The sequence below is a fragment of the Propithecus coquereli genome, unplaced genomic scaffold (genome assembly GCF_000956105.1).
Source record: "Propithecus coquereli isolate 6110/MARCELLA unplaced genomic scaffold, Pcoq_1.0 Scaffold9, whole genome shotgun sequence".
Taxonomy (NCBI): domain Eukaryota; kingdom Metazoa; phylum Chordata; class Mammalia; order Primates; family Indriidae; genus Propithecus; species Propithecus coquereli.
Window position 1 is genome coordinate 2237042 of NW_012155284.1, and position 13670 is coordinate 2250711.

Here is a 13670-nt window from a genome sequence, read left to right on the forward strand (position 1 = left end):
GGCAGTTCTCTGGGCCGCCCAGGTCCTTCTACCCCTCCATTTAATACCCCACAATGTAATCGTCCATCTGTGGGTCACACTGTTAGCGGAGTCATGAAATCAACTCAATGGGATACAGCCAGCATTTAAAAAAATTGAATAGACAAAGGACAATACATATCACAAAGTTAAATATTGTGAAGATTGTTTGAATTACATATGTAGGCATGTATGTACTGGGTTATTGTATAAATTATTTCTGTAGTCAATAAAATTTTTAAAAATCTTCAAAAAAAAAAAAAAAAGAATGGGCATGGGATTCCATTCTGAAAATGAGATGGCATAATCATGAGATGCCAGCAGGCCCTGAGAAAAAGGTTCCTTCGTTCCTAAGGAAGAGTTGCAGGACATGCTGGGTCCTTTTCTTTCTTCCTTTGGACATTGCTGATTCTGGACATGATGCCTGAAAGAGCTGCAGCCATCTGCCCACTAGCAGATGATGAAGCTGATGATGAAGCCACCCAGGCAGGAAGAGAGAGCCTAGAAAATTGCAAAGAGGAGAAGCTAAAGCCCATTCTTCCCCTGAGGTTCCTATAATTTGAGATTATGTGAGATTATATTTACTGTATCATTGTTTGAGCCAGTGTGAGTCCGGATATTTTGTTACTTGCATCAAATGCCCAGAAGAGGGTAAGAGAATGCCTATGATGGCAGCAAAGGCAGGCCTCAGGACAGCAGCCAGCTCATGTGAGGAGGAAGACAAAGGGCTCCAGGATGAATCCCAGTGGCAACAAACTGCAACCATTAGGTTCAATCATGCGGGAAAACCTCTAGAGAGGCATTTCACAAAGAGAACATAAGATTCAGCTATAGACTAAAAAAACCAACCAAACAAACAAAAAAGCCAAAATGAAAAACATAAGAACAAGGCAATTCTTATCTTTAAGAAAACAGAAAAAGTTAAAAAAGAAAGAAAAGGTACTTATCTGCATATTTACCTCATCAGTATGCAATACCTACATGGCAATAATAGTGGAAACTACAAATATGAATGAAATACAAAAAATGTGAAACGATTATATTGGGAGGACAGGGGAGGGGAAGGCTGAACACTCCCAACTAACACATCGAGAAGTCCATCAATAATGCATCAAAAGTTGATGAATCGAGAGATAGGAAAATATGCATATTATTGAGAAATATGACAGAAATGAAGAAAAGAGTTGAAGACTGGGATGGGGAGAGGTGTGGAGTGAAGGGACAGAAACTTGTGAGCCTGAGCCTTTTAGATCATTTAATTTTTAAAATTATGTTTATTGATAAAAGTTTAAATCAATAAAATAAAATACCAGCACACTTAGGGGAAAGGTATCATGGTCTGGGTTAGCAGTCAGTTCACACCAAATGCTTAGCGGCACCTACGCTTTCCCTTCCCTGTTGGTGAACTCTGTTTTGTCTGTCCCATGGGTTTTAGCTTAAGTCTCCTCCTGTCACTTTGGATGCAGATTAATAGATACAAAACTTCTTCCATGACAGAATTTATGATGTGTTTTTCAAGAGTTCATGGTGGTGAAAAGCAGGAGTTGCCTAACATTACATTTATCTTAGGTCCCGTGCTTTGTTTTATTTGAGCCAGTTGCCTGATTTCTTTTTCAGGTCTATCCTTATTACTTTTCCAAAATAACATTTGGATCCTGGAGTGCCCTGGATGATGGATTTTCCATTGTAGCACAATTGTGCAAATCATCATAAGCCCACAGGCTGGTAGATTAAAAAAATTACTACTGAACAGAAAAAAAAAATATGCTAAAGTCTACTATATTACTTACAGCAGCTGAATTTATTTCTATTGGCTAATGATGTTCTTTTTCATAAAATGTCTCATGTCTACATAATAACTGGAAAGGACAGGAAAAATACTGTAGATCCTCCATGGCAGCTCTAGCAGAGTGGAAGAGAAGAGAATGTGGAAGCAGAAGACGTGGATTCTAGGCTCAGGTTAGCCCCCCCACCCCCGAGTGGCTAACATGGGCAAGCACTTAACCTGTATGAGATTCAGCTTCCTGGCAATACTAAGATGAAACACATGTCCAGTACAGTATTTGGCCCTTAGTAAGTACTATTAAATGATATTTGGGAGAAAATATTGGGTATTTTTAAAGATGACAAATAATACTCTGCACTTAACTGTCAAGGCATCTTTCCTGAGATGAATCATGTAAAAATGTAAGGCACTAAGAGGAAAACCTAAGAACCCTCTCCACCCTCCAACCTCCCTACTTCTTATTTTTTTTTAAAAAAAGGGTTGCCATTACAAATGAGATAAGGAAGACCAGAGAACGACTCAGAGATAGCAAGGATAAATGTAAAGTCTACTTGACCCAAAGCTTAGCAAAAATGTATCTGGATAAATGCTATTTATAACTGACGGCCGGGTGCAGTGGCTCACGCCTGTAATCCTAGCACTCTGGGAGGCCAAGGTGGGCGGATTGTTTGAGCTCAGGAGTTCGAAACCAGCCTGAGCAAGAGCGAGACCCCGTCTCTACTAAAAATAGAAAGAAATTAATTGGACAACTAAAAATATATAGAAAAAATTAGCCGGGCACGGTGGCACATGCCTGTAGTCCCAACTACTCGAGAGGCTGAGGCAGAAGGATTGCTTGAGCCCAGGAATTTGAGGTTGCTGTGAGCTAGGCTGACGCCACGGCACTCTAGCCTGGGCAAAAGAGTGGGACTCTGTCCCCCCAAAAAAAAAAAAAAAAAAAAGTTATAACTGACATTCATAGCTTTCATTATTAACAAGCAATAAGTTCATATTCCTATAAACTTTAAGTTGTCAAATATGAAAACCAATAATTTTCTACTTGTACCTACTGCAGAAATATTTCATACCTGGATCCCGTTTGCTTTCGTCCTCACTGACCAAGAATCCCATGTGGTAATTCCCCACCTGTTGTGAGTAACTTTTTTCTAGTTCACAAACTGGTGGATAATGGGTGACAAACAGGGTTAAGGATTTCACCTAAAGCAGTAAGACATAGCACAAATGTTATTTTACTTTTAAATTTTAATGACAATTTTTCTTAAACTTTCTGTTTTGAAAAATTTCAAACCCTCATAAAAGTTGTAAGAAAAGTACAATGATCATCCCTGTACTCTTTATCTAGGCAACCAATTGTTAATATCTTGTCATATTCCCTTTCTTCCTCCCTTCCCCCCACAGACACACACACACTTTTTTCGGAACTATTTGAGAATTAGTTGCAGACATCGTGAGACTTTATCCCTAAATACTTAAGATTCTAAGAAGAAAAACATTCTTCTATATAGCCAGAATAAAATTACACTCAAGAAATATATTACTATTATATAGTCCCTAAATTCCCCCAATTGTCCCAATAATTCTTCTTTCCCTCTTTTCTTGTCTTTTATGACATTAACATTTTTGAAGACTGAAGGAAAACTATTGTCTGGAAAAAAAATAAATGGAAATTATACCTTAAAACAAAAAACAAAAAACTGAGGGCCACAAAAGGTTAAAGAAAGTAATTTTATTTTTGTGTTGTTTTTTGAAAAGAAATATAAGTAATAAAATATGCTTTTATTGGCTCCTTAAGGAAGAGAGGAAGAAATAAAAGAGAAGGAAGACACAAAGAAAAGAGCAATAAAGTGAGGGAAAAAACGGAAAAAGAAAGACCAAAGGAAAGAACGGCTCAGGGCAGGTGCTATGAGGGAGGAACAAAAAGGCAGAAACCAAAACGAACGAAGACACAGAAAATAAACAAAAGGGGGGAGTTGGACAGAGATGACAGGGATGGAAAGTTTGACACAAAAAAATTTCACACTGAGATGCTTAGAAATGCACTCTGAAAAAAGGGACATGCGATGAAAGAATGATGTTACTGAATCAGAGAGGGACGCAAAGAGATGAGATCAAAGGTCTTATATTGAGATCTTTTAGGATGTCAGTGAAAAAAGTATTTCAGAGAGTAGAAATGGCACTATCTCACTGTCTTTCCTCAAGGAATCTGGCTGTAGGTGCATGGTCCCTGCTCTTGATTTAGAGTTCGCCAAGCACAATAAGACACAGTTCTGAGTGGAAATATTGCCAGGGAGGCCCTTCTCGTACAACCAGATTTATTTTGATTCAGCAACAGAAAGGAAGACCAAACAAATACAAGCATGATTTAGGGTCAATCTATCTGAATTCAGTGTATAGCATTCTAAAAATCAATTAGATTATGCAGGGCTGGGGTCAATTATAATTGAGTATTTGGAGACTGAGATCAGAAAAGTGATTCGTATAGTACGTACCACCCACATACAAAAAGGCATTCAGGGATTGCATAAAGGTACTATGACTATAGTCAATAATAACATTATACATGTTTCACAACAACTAAGAATAAATTTCAAATGTCTTACCATAAGAACTGATAAGCAAGGTGAAGGACATGTCAATTAGCTTGATTTAATCATTCCGCATTATTTACACATATTCAAACATCACACTGTACCCCATAAATGTATACAATTATGATTTATCAATTTAAAATTGTATTAATTTATTTTTTGAAAAGGTATACAGGATACTTACATCTCTAATAAAATACTCAAGTGTAGCATAGGCAATGGCGATTCCATCATGGGTGCTTGTCCCTCTTCCCAGTTCATCTAAGATAACCAAGGACTGCGATGTTGCTTTTCTGATTATCTCTGCTGTGTCAGTCAGTTCTTCCATAAATGTACTCCGTCCTTTATATATATTGTCTGCAGCACCCATCCTACAAATAAGATGAAAACACCCTGATTTTCCTCTTAACTTTCTTATTAGGAAGCTCAGCATTTTTTATGAATAATAAAAATAAAAGATCCCTAGATATCTATGTATTTTTAGCCAGCGATAGCTGAAATTGTATTAAACAAAAGAAAACATATGTTGAGTGTAGGAAGTGCCTAACTTCAAAGTGCACCTTGTGGGAACATTCTGGATAGAATCTGAGGTATTGGACAGAACTCCTAAAAATTAGCCAAACGTTTGACCCTAACTTTTTCTGACAAATTACTTCCAAACCAAAGTTTTGGTATTCACAGTACGAAACAATGCTTCTCTGTGTTGCTGTGTTTAAAACAGCATGAGTACAGTACTAGGATATTGTACAATTAAAGGGTTTTTTTCAGTGTTTCCTTAAGAAGATTTCGTGCTGATACCATGAATTAAAGTACCATGTGTAAAATAACTTATTTATATAAAACTTTTTACTGGAACTAGAATTATAGATGTTTGCAACCTTGGACAGCAGCTAATACAGGTTGCAGGTTCCCAAAGTGGATCTTATAAACACAGTTCCTAGAGATATCAAGAAGTGGGTCTAAAATATTTAAGGATTTCTTTCCTGTAAGACTTCTTAGAACCTGTAATATTGGACTACACACTGTACATTTCTTAGAGAAGGATCTCTAGTACACAGCTTTAACTGATTTAACCATGGACCCTAAAATTTCTTCCAGAGCACCTCATAGCAATAATGTCCTACAGAACACATTTGAGAAAACACCTATTTAGTGCAAAAGGAACCTGAAAAAATGAAAAGAAATAATTACATAATACTCACTTAATGTCATGCAATTAATCATAAAACTCAGATTTTAGGTTTTTGACCCACTAGCCACCTTTGTGGACACTGGTAAGTATTTTCTCAGCAAAATCCCTTCATCAATTTAGTTCTGCTACAATACTTCACAAAGTAGGCACACACTTCACATTTAACCTATAGCACTGTAATGTACCTTTCATTTCTGCAGAAATTCATGGTGAAAACAAGCCTTAACCAGGTGTGTGGCTGAAGCCCTATAATGGCAGAGGAGATGAACTGTGATGTCCACAGGTGGGCAGAGCCTTAGAACTGTTCCAGTAACCAGTGGTATTTAGAAACTGTAATTAACTACATCCATGATGGAGTAAATAAAGTTTTACTCGAAGTGCTGTCAATTTTATCCATTTAAAAATCAATAAATACAAAGCATAATTTCCGAAATGTTGCTAACTTTGGAATGTTCTGGCTACTTTTTCAAAGTTCAAATACTGTTATTGACCTCAAACCTTATTAACCTTCTGTAATTATGATTTTTAAAAAGTATGCTACGTCACTTTTATTAAAAACTACATGTACAGAAAAAAATATAGAAGGTTATGAACATGTTTAGAGTAGTTATCTCTGGGTGGGAGGATTACTGGTCATTTGGTGACCCTTTCTCCTTCCCCAAGGACCTAGCAAAACATCTGGCACAAAGATGAAATTGATAAACAGATATTAAATAAAAGCAACATAATAAAGCCTCCCCTTCCAACTCTAAAGGATTAAAACATATAAGAAACATTGCTCTAATATGGCTGCAAAAAGATTTTATGCTGCTTATGTATTCTTTCCATTACTATTATTGGGGTACCTTTAGGAATCAGTTCAAATAAAATATATAGAGCCAATAAATATAGATTATCTGTATACATATAAGTAGCTAATTTAGGTTAATTTAAATTTAAAGCAGCAAATCACATTTTACACAATAGAGACATTCAGAAAGACTGAGTTTTGTCACTAGAAATTTGCAAATTCTTATTTTTGGCCTTAGGCCTTGAACTTTTCTATGTATCTATTTCTTGACTTTAAAAAAGTAGCTGTCACATTGGGAAAGCAGTTTCTAGTCTATAAAATGGAGTGAAAAAAATTTTAATTATGACATTTAGAAATTATATCACATAGCTAAATATGGTAGAAAAACCAGTAACTTGAGTAGAGACCAGTGCTCTTGTCCTATCTTAGCCCTAAGTACTGTGCTATCTTGGCCAAGCTGGGTGACTTTTCCGTATAATTGTAGCTTCCTCACCTGTAAAAATGGGAGAAAATTATTTTTTAAAAAAACCCTTTCTCAAATCCCATGATTTTTATATATGTATTAATTCATGCCTACACTAACATAGCAAAGTCCATTAGATCAAGTTTCAAACCCTGAATCAAGAGCAAAAACTTACTTGATGTGGGCAAATCATATAACTGAAAATCAACTTCAAGTAGTCCTCATGATGGCTGAGAGTCAAATGTGATAATTTACATCAGCAATAATGAGCATTTTCCTGTGTTCTGGGCACTGACCTGAGTGCTTTACCTGCATTATCTCATCGTGTTCTGATACCCCCATAATGAGATGTAGATGTTTATCCCCATTTACAGATAAGGAAACCGAGATTTAGTGCACAAAAGGCTAGTCAGTCATGGAGTCACTATTCAAACTTAGCTGACCCTGATGCCAGGGTCTACACTTTGATCACCTTGCTCTACATACCATAAGAGGCTAAAAATGTACCAAAGTGAACATGCTCTAAGGCAGGGGTGGGGAATCTGAAGCCTTAAGGCCACATGTAACCTTCTAAGTCCTTAAGTGTGGCCTTTGGACTGAATCCAAATCTTGCAGAACAAATTCTTTTATTAATCCGTTTTTGTTCGTCTTTTATATTTTTATTTTTAAAATGAATGTATTTAAAACACCAAAGAAGAAAATAAGTTTCAATGAAAGAATCCTCCTAGATTGACCAGCACAATTAGAACATTAGTCAGCCATAAAGGCTAAATTGATGGCTGCCATGCTCATGATTTAGTTCTAACTTCCCTTGTCCTGACTGGCACCACTACCGCATGAGGCTGGTTGGTGAGAGTTTGCGGGGGTCAGGTATGCCAGTCTGTTATCAGCTTTTGACAACGGTCCACTGTGTTTCTGTTTGAAGTGGAATTTGTGAATAGGTGCACACCTCGACAGTATTTTTTAATTCTGTTTGCTTAATAGCCCATCACGTCAGAGAAGACCAGGAGAGTGCTGAAAGAAGAAAACAGATTTTTTAATGAGGATAGGGAATTGCAATATTATCTTGTTTCTGCTAAAGATAAGATGATTTGCTTGCTTTGTGATACTGCAATATCAATATTAAAGAAATTCAATGCTCATCAGCATTATAGCACTCATAAGGACCACAAATATTTTAAATTAGAGGGAGAGGTGCAAAAGGTTATACTGCAGAAAGTGAAAGATGAAAAGCAAAAGCAAAGACAATTCTTTCATGCAGCAGTAAGACCTGGAGATAATGCCACTGAAGCGACTTATAAAGTAGCCTATATACTCGGGGGAAAAGGGAAGCCATTCAGTGATGTATAAGTTGTGACAGAATGCATTGCTGAAGTTGTAGGATGCTTAGATCCCAGTACCATTTAAAGTACAAACGACTGCCTCTTTCAAGGAGAACCATAACTGATCGGCAACACGAATCAGGCTTCAACTTAACACAACAACTTCATGCAATACTTCAAATGGAAAATATATATTATTCAGTTGGTTTGGATGAATCAACTGATACTACTGACTCCGTGCAGGTTTTATACTTCATTCCTGTCATAACACAAGATTTTCTTTGCTACAAAGAGTTACTTGCTTTGGGCACTCTTGAGCACAGAACACAGGGAATAGATATCTTCAACAACTTTCAGGATAAATGTTGTGAAGTTGAACTGAGTTTGGTAAATTTAGTGAGTGTATGTACAGATGGTGCACCTTCCATGACAGGAAAACATGAAGGGTTTATTGTACAGATAAAAAAAGTATTAACAGATCCAGATGCTCTCATTTCTTTTCATTGTGTCTTGCATCAGCAAAATCTCTGTGCTAAACTACTATTTTAAGTGATACTTTGCAACAAGTATTGTTAACTATATTCCCGCAAATGCAACACGGCACCACCAGTTTCCTAACACGCTAAAGTTGAATGATGAGGTATTCAGTGTGGATTTGGCGTATCATTCTAAAGTGTGCTGGCTATTGCAGGGACAGGTGTTTGCCAAAATTTTCTCTCTGCAAGAACAGGTAGTTAAATTTTATGAAGAACAGAATCAGCAATGTGAATTATTGAAAGAAGATTTCTATAGGAATACAGCATTTCTGTGTGATATTATGTCAAATTAAAATGACTTGAATATTTCTTTGCAAGGTAAAACTATTAATAAGTCTATATATGATATGTGGCAAAAAATCCGAGCATTTTGAAAAAAGCTGTCTTTTTTCAAAACACTTCTTCAAAAGGAAATTTTGGATGAACATTTTTCCCAGATAGGAAAGGTCATTGAATTAAGCAGGATGATATATGCAAATCATTTGAAGAATACTGTTACAGACCTGTTAATTGCAGAATACAATGAAAGGTTCTCTGACTTTGAGAATCATGATATCACCCTCAAATTAGCATTTCATCCTCCCCAATTGATATCACCAAGGCACCTAAAGAACTACAGATGAAATTGATCAAGCTCTCAGTAGATGCCATTTTAAAGTCACTGTTTGATGCTAAGAAAGATCCAATTGAAATATAGAAAAATGCAGTAGAATATCCACGCCTTCAGCAACATGCCCAAAAAATGCCTTCTTGCTTTTCAACCACTAATAGCTGTGACTCAACATTCTCCTATCTAACCTAAATCAAGATGCCCTTAGGTTACAAATGACTGATACCCATCTAGAGGATCAAGTGAAACTGCAGACCTCCATGCTGCAACCAAATATTCAAATGCTTTCCAACAAAAAGAAGACACAACAAAGTCATTAAAAGGTTAGTTAACTTTAAAATTAACAAATACTTTTCATTTTTTGAAATTAAGTACATGATAGATTTTTACAAAATAATACACATTTTTAAGTATATCTAATTGAAGTTTCTTGAATGTCACCTTATTCGATTACAGCTAAATTCATACAGCCTTCCAACATGAAAAGGTTCCCCACCTCTGCTCTAAGGTGATTCCAACGATGTCCACCTCGTGATATTCACCCCCTCATATGATCACCTCCCCCTGAGGGTGGGCAGGACCTGTGATTTGTTTTTAACCAAAAGACCATGGCAAAGGTGATGGGATATTAATCCTGTGAATATATATATTATGCTTTGGTAGTTGACTGGCACTATAGACTTTCTCTTTAGCTGGCTCTGAAGAAGTTCACTGCCATGTTGTGAGAGGGCCATGTGATCTCTGAGTAGCCTCTAGGAGCTGAAATCAGTGCCCAGCCTGCAGCCTGTAAGGATCTGGGGACCTCAGTCCTATAACCACAAGGAGGTGAAATCTCCCAACAACCTGAGTGAGCCTGAAAGCAGGCCCATCTCTAATTCTGTCTCCAGGCAAGAACCAGCCCTGGTCAATACCTTGATTGCAGCTTTGCACAGGCCCTGGCCAAGCTGTGTCTGTAGTCATGAATCACAGAAATTGTGAAATAATAAAAGTGTTGCTTAAGCTGCTAAATTTGTGATAATTTGTTAAACAGCCCAGAAAACTAATACAGTAACTTCATTTTACAAATATGAAAAATGAGAATTCAGCATTTCTTTCATTCTCCTTGCTCCCTTAATCTCTAATATCCAGTCCCTAAAACTTTTTCAATCCCACTGTTGGTTCACTAGTTTATACCCTTTGGCCTAAGCTATTCCAATGGCCTAACTTTTCTCTCTATCCTCACTTTCCCTAACAACTAATCAATCTTTCACCATGCCAGCATATTCATATTTTAAAATCAACTGAATCATTTTGATTCCTACACTTAAAAACTTAAAATGGTTTCCTAATACTTGGAAAATAAAACTCAAAATTCCTAGCATGATTTTCAAGACCATCTGGTGTGCTCTGGTGCTAAACCTCTCCCCACTCTCTCCACTGTCCCAGGATCCCACATCCCTGTCACAACAGTTTATGCTTGTCATCGCTGATACATGGCATATATTGTTTTTAAAAAAACAGCGTTATTAAGATATAACTGACACAGCATATAATTCAACCTTTTAAAGTGTATACAATAGGCCATTCATAGCCACGGGTTCCACAGCTACAGATTCAACCAACCACAGATTGAAAATATTTGAAAAAAATAAAAATAACACAAATTTAAAAAACAATACAGTGTAACAACTATTTGTAAAGCATTCACACCGTATTAGGTATTATAACCTAGAGATGATTTAAAGATACGGGAGGATGTGCATAGGTTATATGCAAATATTATGCCATTTTATACCAGGGACTTGAGCATCCATGGATTTTGGTATGGAGGCAGGGATCCTAGGAACAACCTCCCACGGATATCGATGGACAACTGTAATTCAGTGTTTTTTTTAGTATATTCAGAGAGTTGATGCCACATACCCTTTTCCCTCTTGTGTACTTCCTCATTGCTTTGTTAGCCTGGAACAGTCTTCACCCCTTTCTTTCTGTGGACCGAAAGTCTATTCTTTAAGCTGCTTCTCTGTAGCTTTCCCTGACTCTCCTCTTGTAGAATTGACGGGAAGATATGCACACACACACACACACACACACGCACACACACACAGACTAAGAGTTCTTTGATAACAAGCCTGATAGATTTACCTTTGTCTTCTTTTCAATTGCTAAGCAGAGTGTCCTTTACATAAGATGACCAACACACATGTTGAAATGAATGATTTGTTTCCAGGGTTGTAATACGACTTCCTCAACCCAAATGACTCAAGAGTTAACAACCTTGTGAATGTCCAAAATTAAAATAAAGTTTAAAATAAGAAAGAACTGACTGATCCTTTGTAGGGAAAGTTGCAAGGATTTCAATTTTTTGTTGTTATTTTTGGGACAGGGTCTCACTCTGTCACCCAGGCTGGAGTGCAGTAGCACAATCATAGCTCAGTGCAGCCTTGAACTCCTGGGCTCAATGATCCTACTACTTCAGCCTACTGAGGAGCTAGAACTACAGGTGCCTGCCACCACATCCAGCTAACTTTTTTTTTTAGTTTTTATAGAGATGGGGTCTTGGTATGTTGCCCAGGCTGGCCTTGAACGCCTAGGCTCAAGCAACACTCCTGCCTCGGCCTCCCAAAGTGCTGGGATTACAGGCATGAGCCATTGCACCCTCCTATGATTTACATTTATATTTTTCCTTTGTGCTTCCATATAAATTAGGGTATCCCTGTACATTGTTGCTGTTGTACATTGTTTACTCTAAAAGATGAAATTATAATACATAATTATATAATTATAATATAATTATATAATATTATGTATAGTATATATAATATACATAATTATATAATATACATAATTTGAAGAAATATGAGAATCTTAATTTTTAATGGGATATCAAAAAATAATTTTTAACATTTTAATACAAAGTTTATTACAATAATATGGTAACTGGCAATTAAAGATTGGCACATAACCTCAGCAGTATTCATTTTCCACTCAGTTAAAAACATTGCATTTTAAAAAGTAATTCCAATTTTTATTCTTCGCAGTGACCTAATTAAGGTAAAAATGCCTTTCCTATGTTGGTAAAGCCAAACTCATGCTAATGAAGTACAATTTTTTAAAAATTCTATTGCCTCTTTTTTTTTTTTTAACCTTCTGCTTATCCAAACTGCCTTTGCTAATATCTTCAAGACCTTCCTCACTGACATGACTAACAGATCACCACCCATCCTCCAGCCTGCCCCTCTTAGGTTTTGTCACTGATGACTACCCACTCTTAGATGCTTCTGATGATCTTAGCATCAAAGCCCAGACAGCCTCTGAGTCACCTTTTAACAAAAGCTTTTGCTTTTACCAAACCTTTGCTACAGGACTGTCTAACCTAGACAAGCTGTAAACAACAAAAGGGTGATTGTCCTAGAGCTACTCACCTTTCCTATGATTTTTATTTGTTTCTGTGTTCACATTCTCTACAGAGAATTCAGTCCTCCTCCTTTGACAGAAGGGAAGAACTCATCTGATGGCAAAAACTTTGCCATCACTGAGGCAAGAGATAGAACCAAAAAGTCTTGCTGCTGGGCAAGTTCTTAGTAATCATTTTATACTCTCATGTTACAGATTAGGTAGAACATTTCAGAAGTCAAGTCACTTTCCCAAGGTAATGAGCTACTCTGTGGCAAAGAAGAAACAAATACTCAGGTCCTCTGGTTTTTAGAGTTACGACTCCGTGCCTCGTGATATCACAGGGTTTCTCTGTCCTTAAGGAGGCCAGGCCGGATTTCAGATCTTGGATATACTTTTATACTATGCAGTAGTCCTGACTCTATTAGGTCAGTGGTTTTCAAATATATTTTTAGCTGTTAAATATTTTGTTCAAATAACATTTTATAAGAAAATTCCTCTGCAGATTAGATAAAGGGAACAATGCTCTGGTCAAGAACTCAGCACTATTAAGCCCCTTACCCTCATCCAGAGGGGACTCTAGCATCCAGCAGAACAGTTTCAAGGCCACGGCATTAGGAGCCAACACATTTTCTATTACAATTCTATTTTTCCATAGAACCTGATGATAAAGTAGCAATGCTGCCCTGGAGACATTAAAGAAATACTAACCCATGAAGCAGTCATCAAGGCTACTAGGGAATGCATTTGTAATTGTGGGAAGCATTTATTGATAAAAATATTTTCTGTTAACTTCCCTTAAGAAATGTACAGTTTATTCTAATTTATTTATTCTGATTTGATTACTAGAAAACAACTGAACATCTCATAATAACAAATAGAAACCTGACTTTATCTTATGTTTCTATCCTTATTTCCTCTCTGATCCAATGTTTGGAATACCATTCTCCTCTCCCATTATTATGCTATATTGTATATATCTCAGTAAAC

General features: G+C 36.7%; 1 protein-coding gene across 1 annotated transcript in view; it reads right to left on the reverse strand.

The window, feature by feature from the left end:
• MSH3 (mutS homolog 3) overlaps nucleotides 1-13670 on the reverse strand; it is a 209051-nt gene that overhangs the window by 9130 nt on the left and 186251 nt on the right. Inside the window, exons 21-22 of the mRNA XM_012664615.1 lie at nucleotides 4577-4763; nucleotides 2872-3001 (exon numbers count right to left, since the gene is read on the reverse strand). Coding sequence (XP_012520069.1) covers nucleotides 2872-3001; nucleotides 4577-4763 — 317 coding nt within the window. The remainder of the gene's footprint in view (nucleotides 1-2871; nucleotides 3002-4576; nucleotides 4764-13670) is intronic.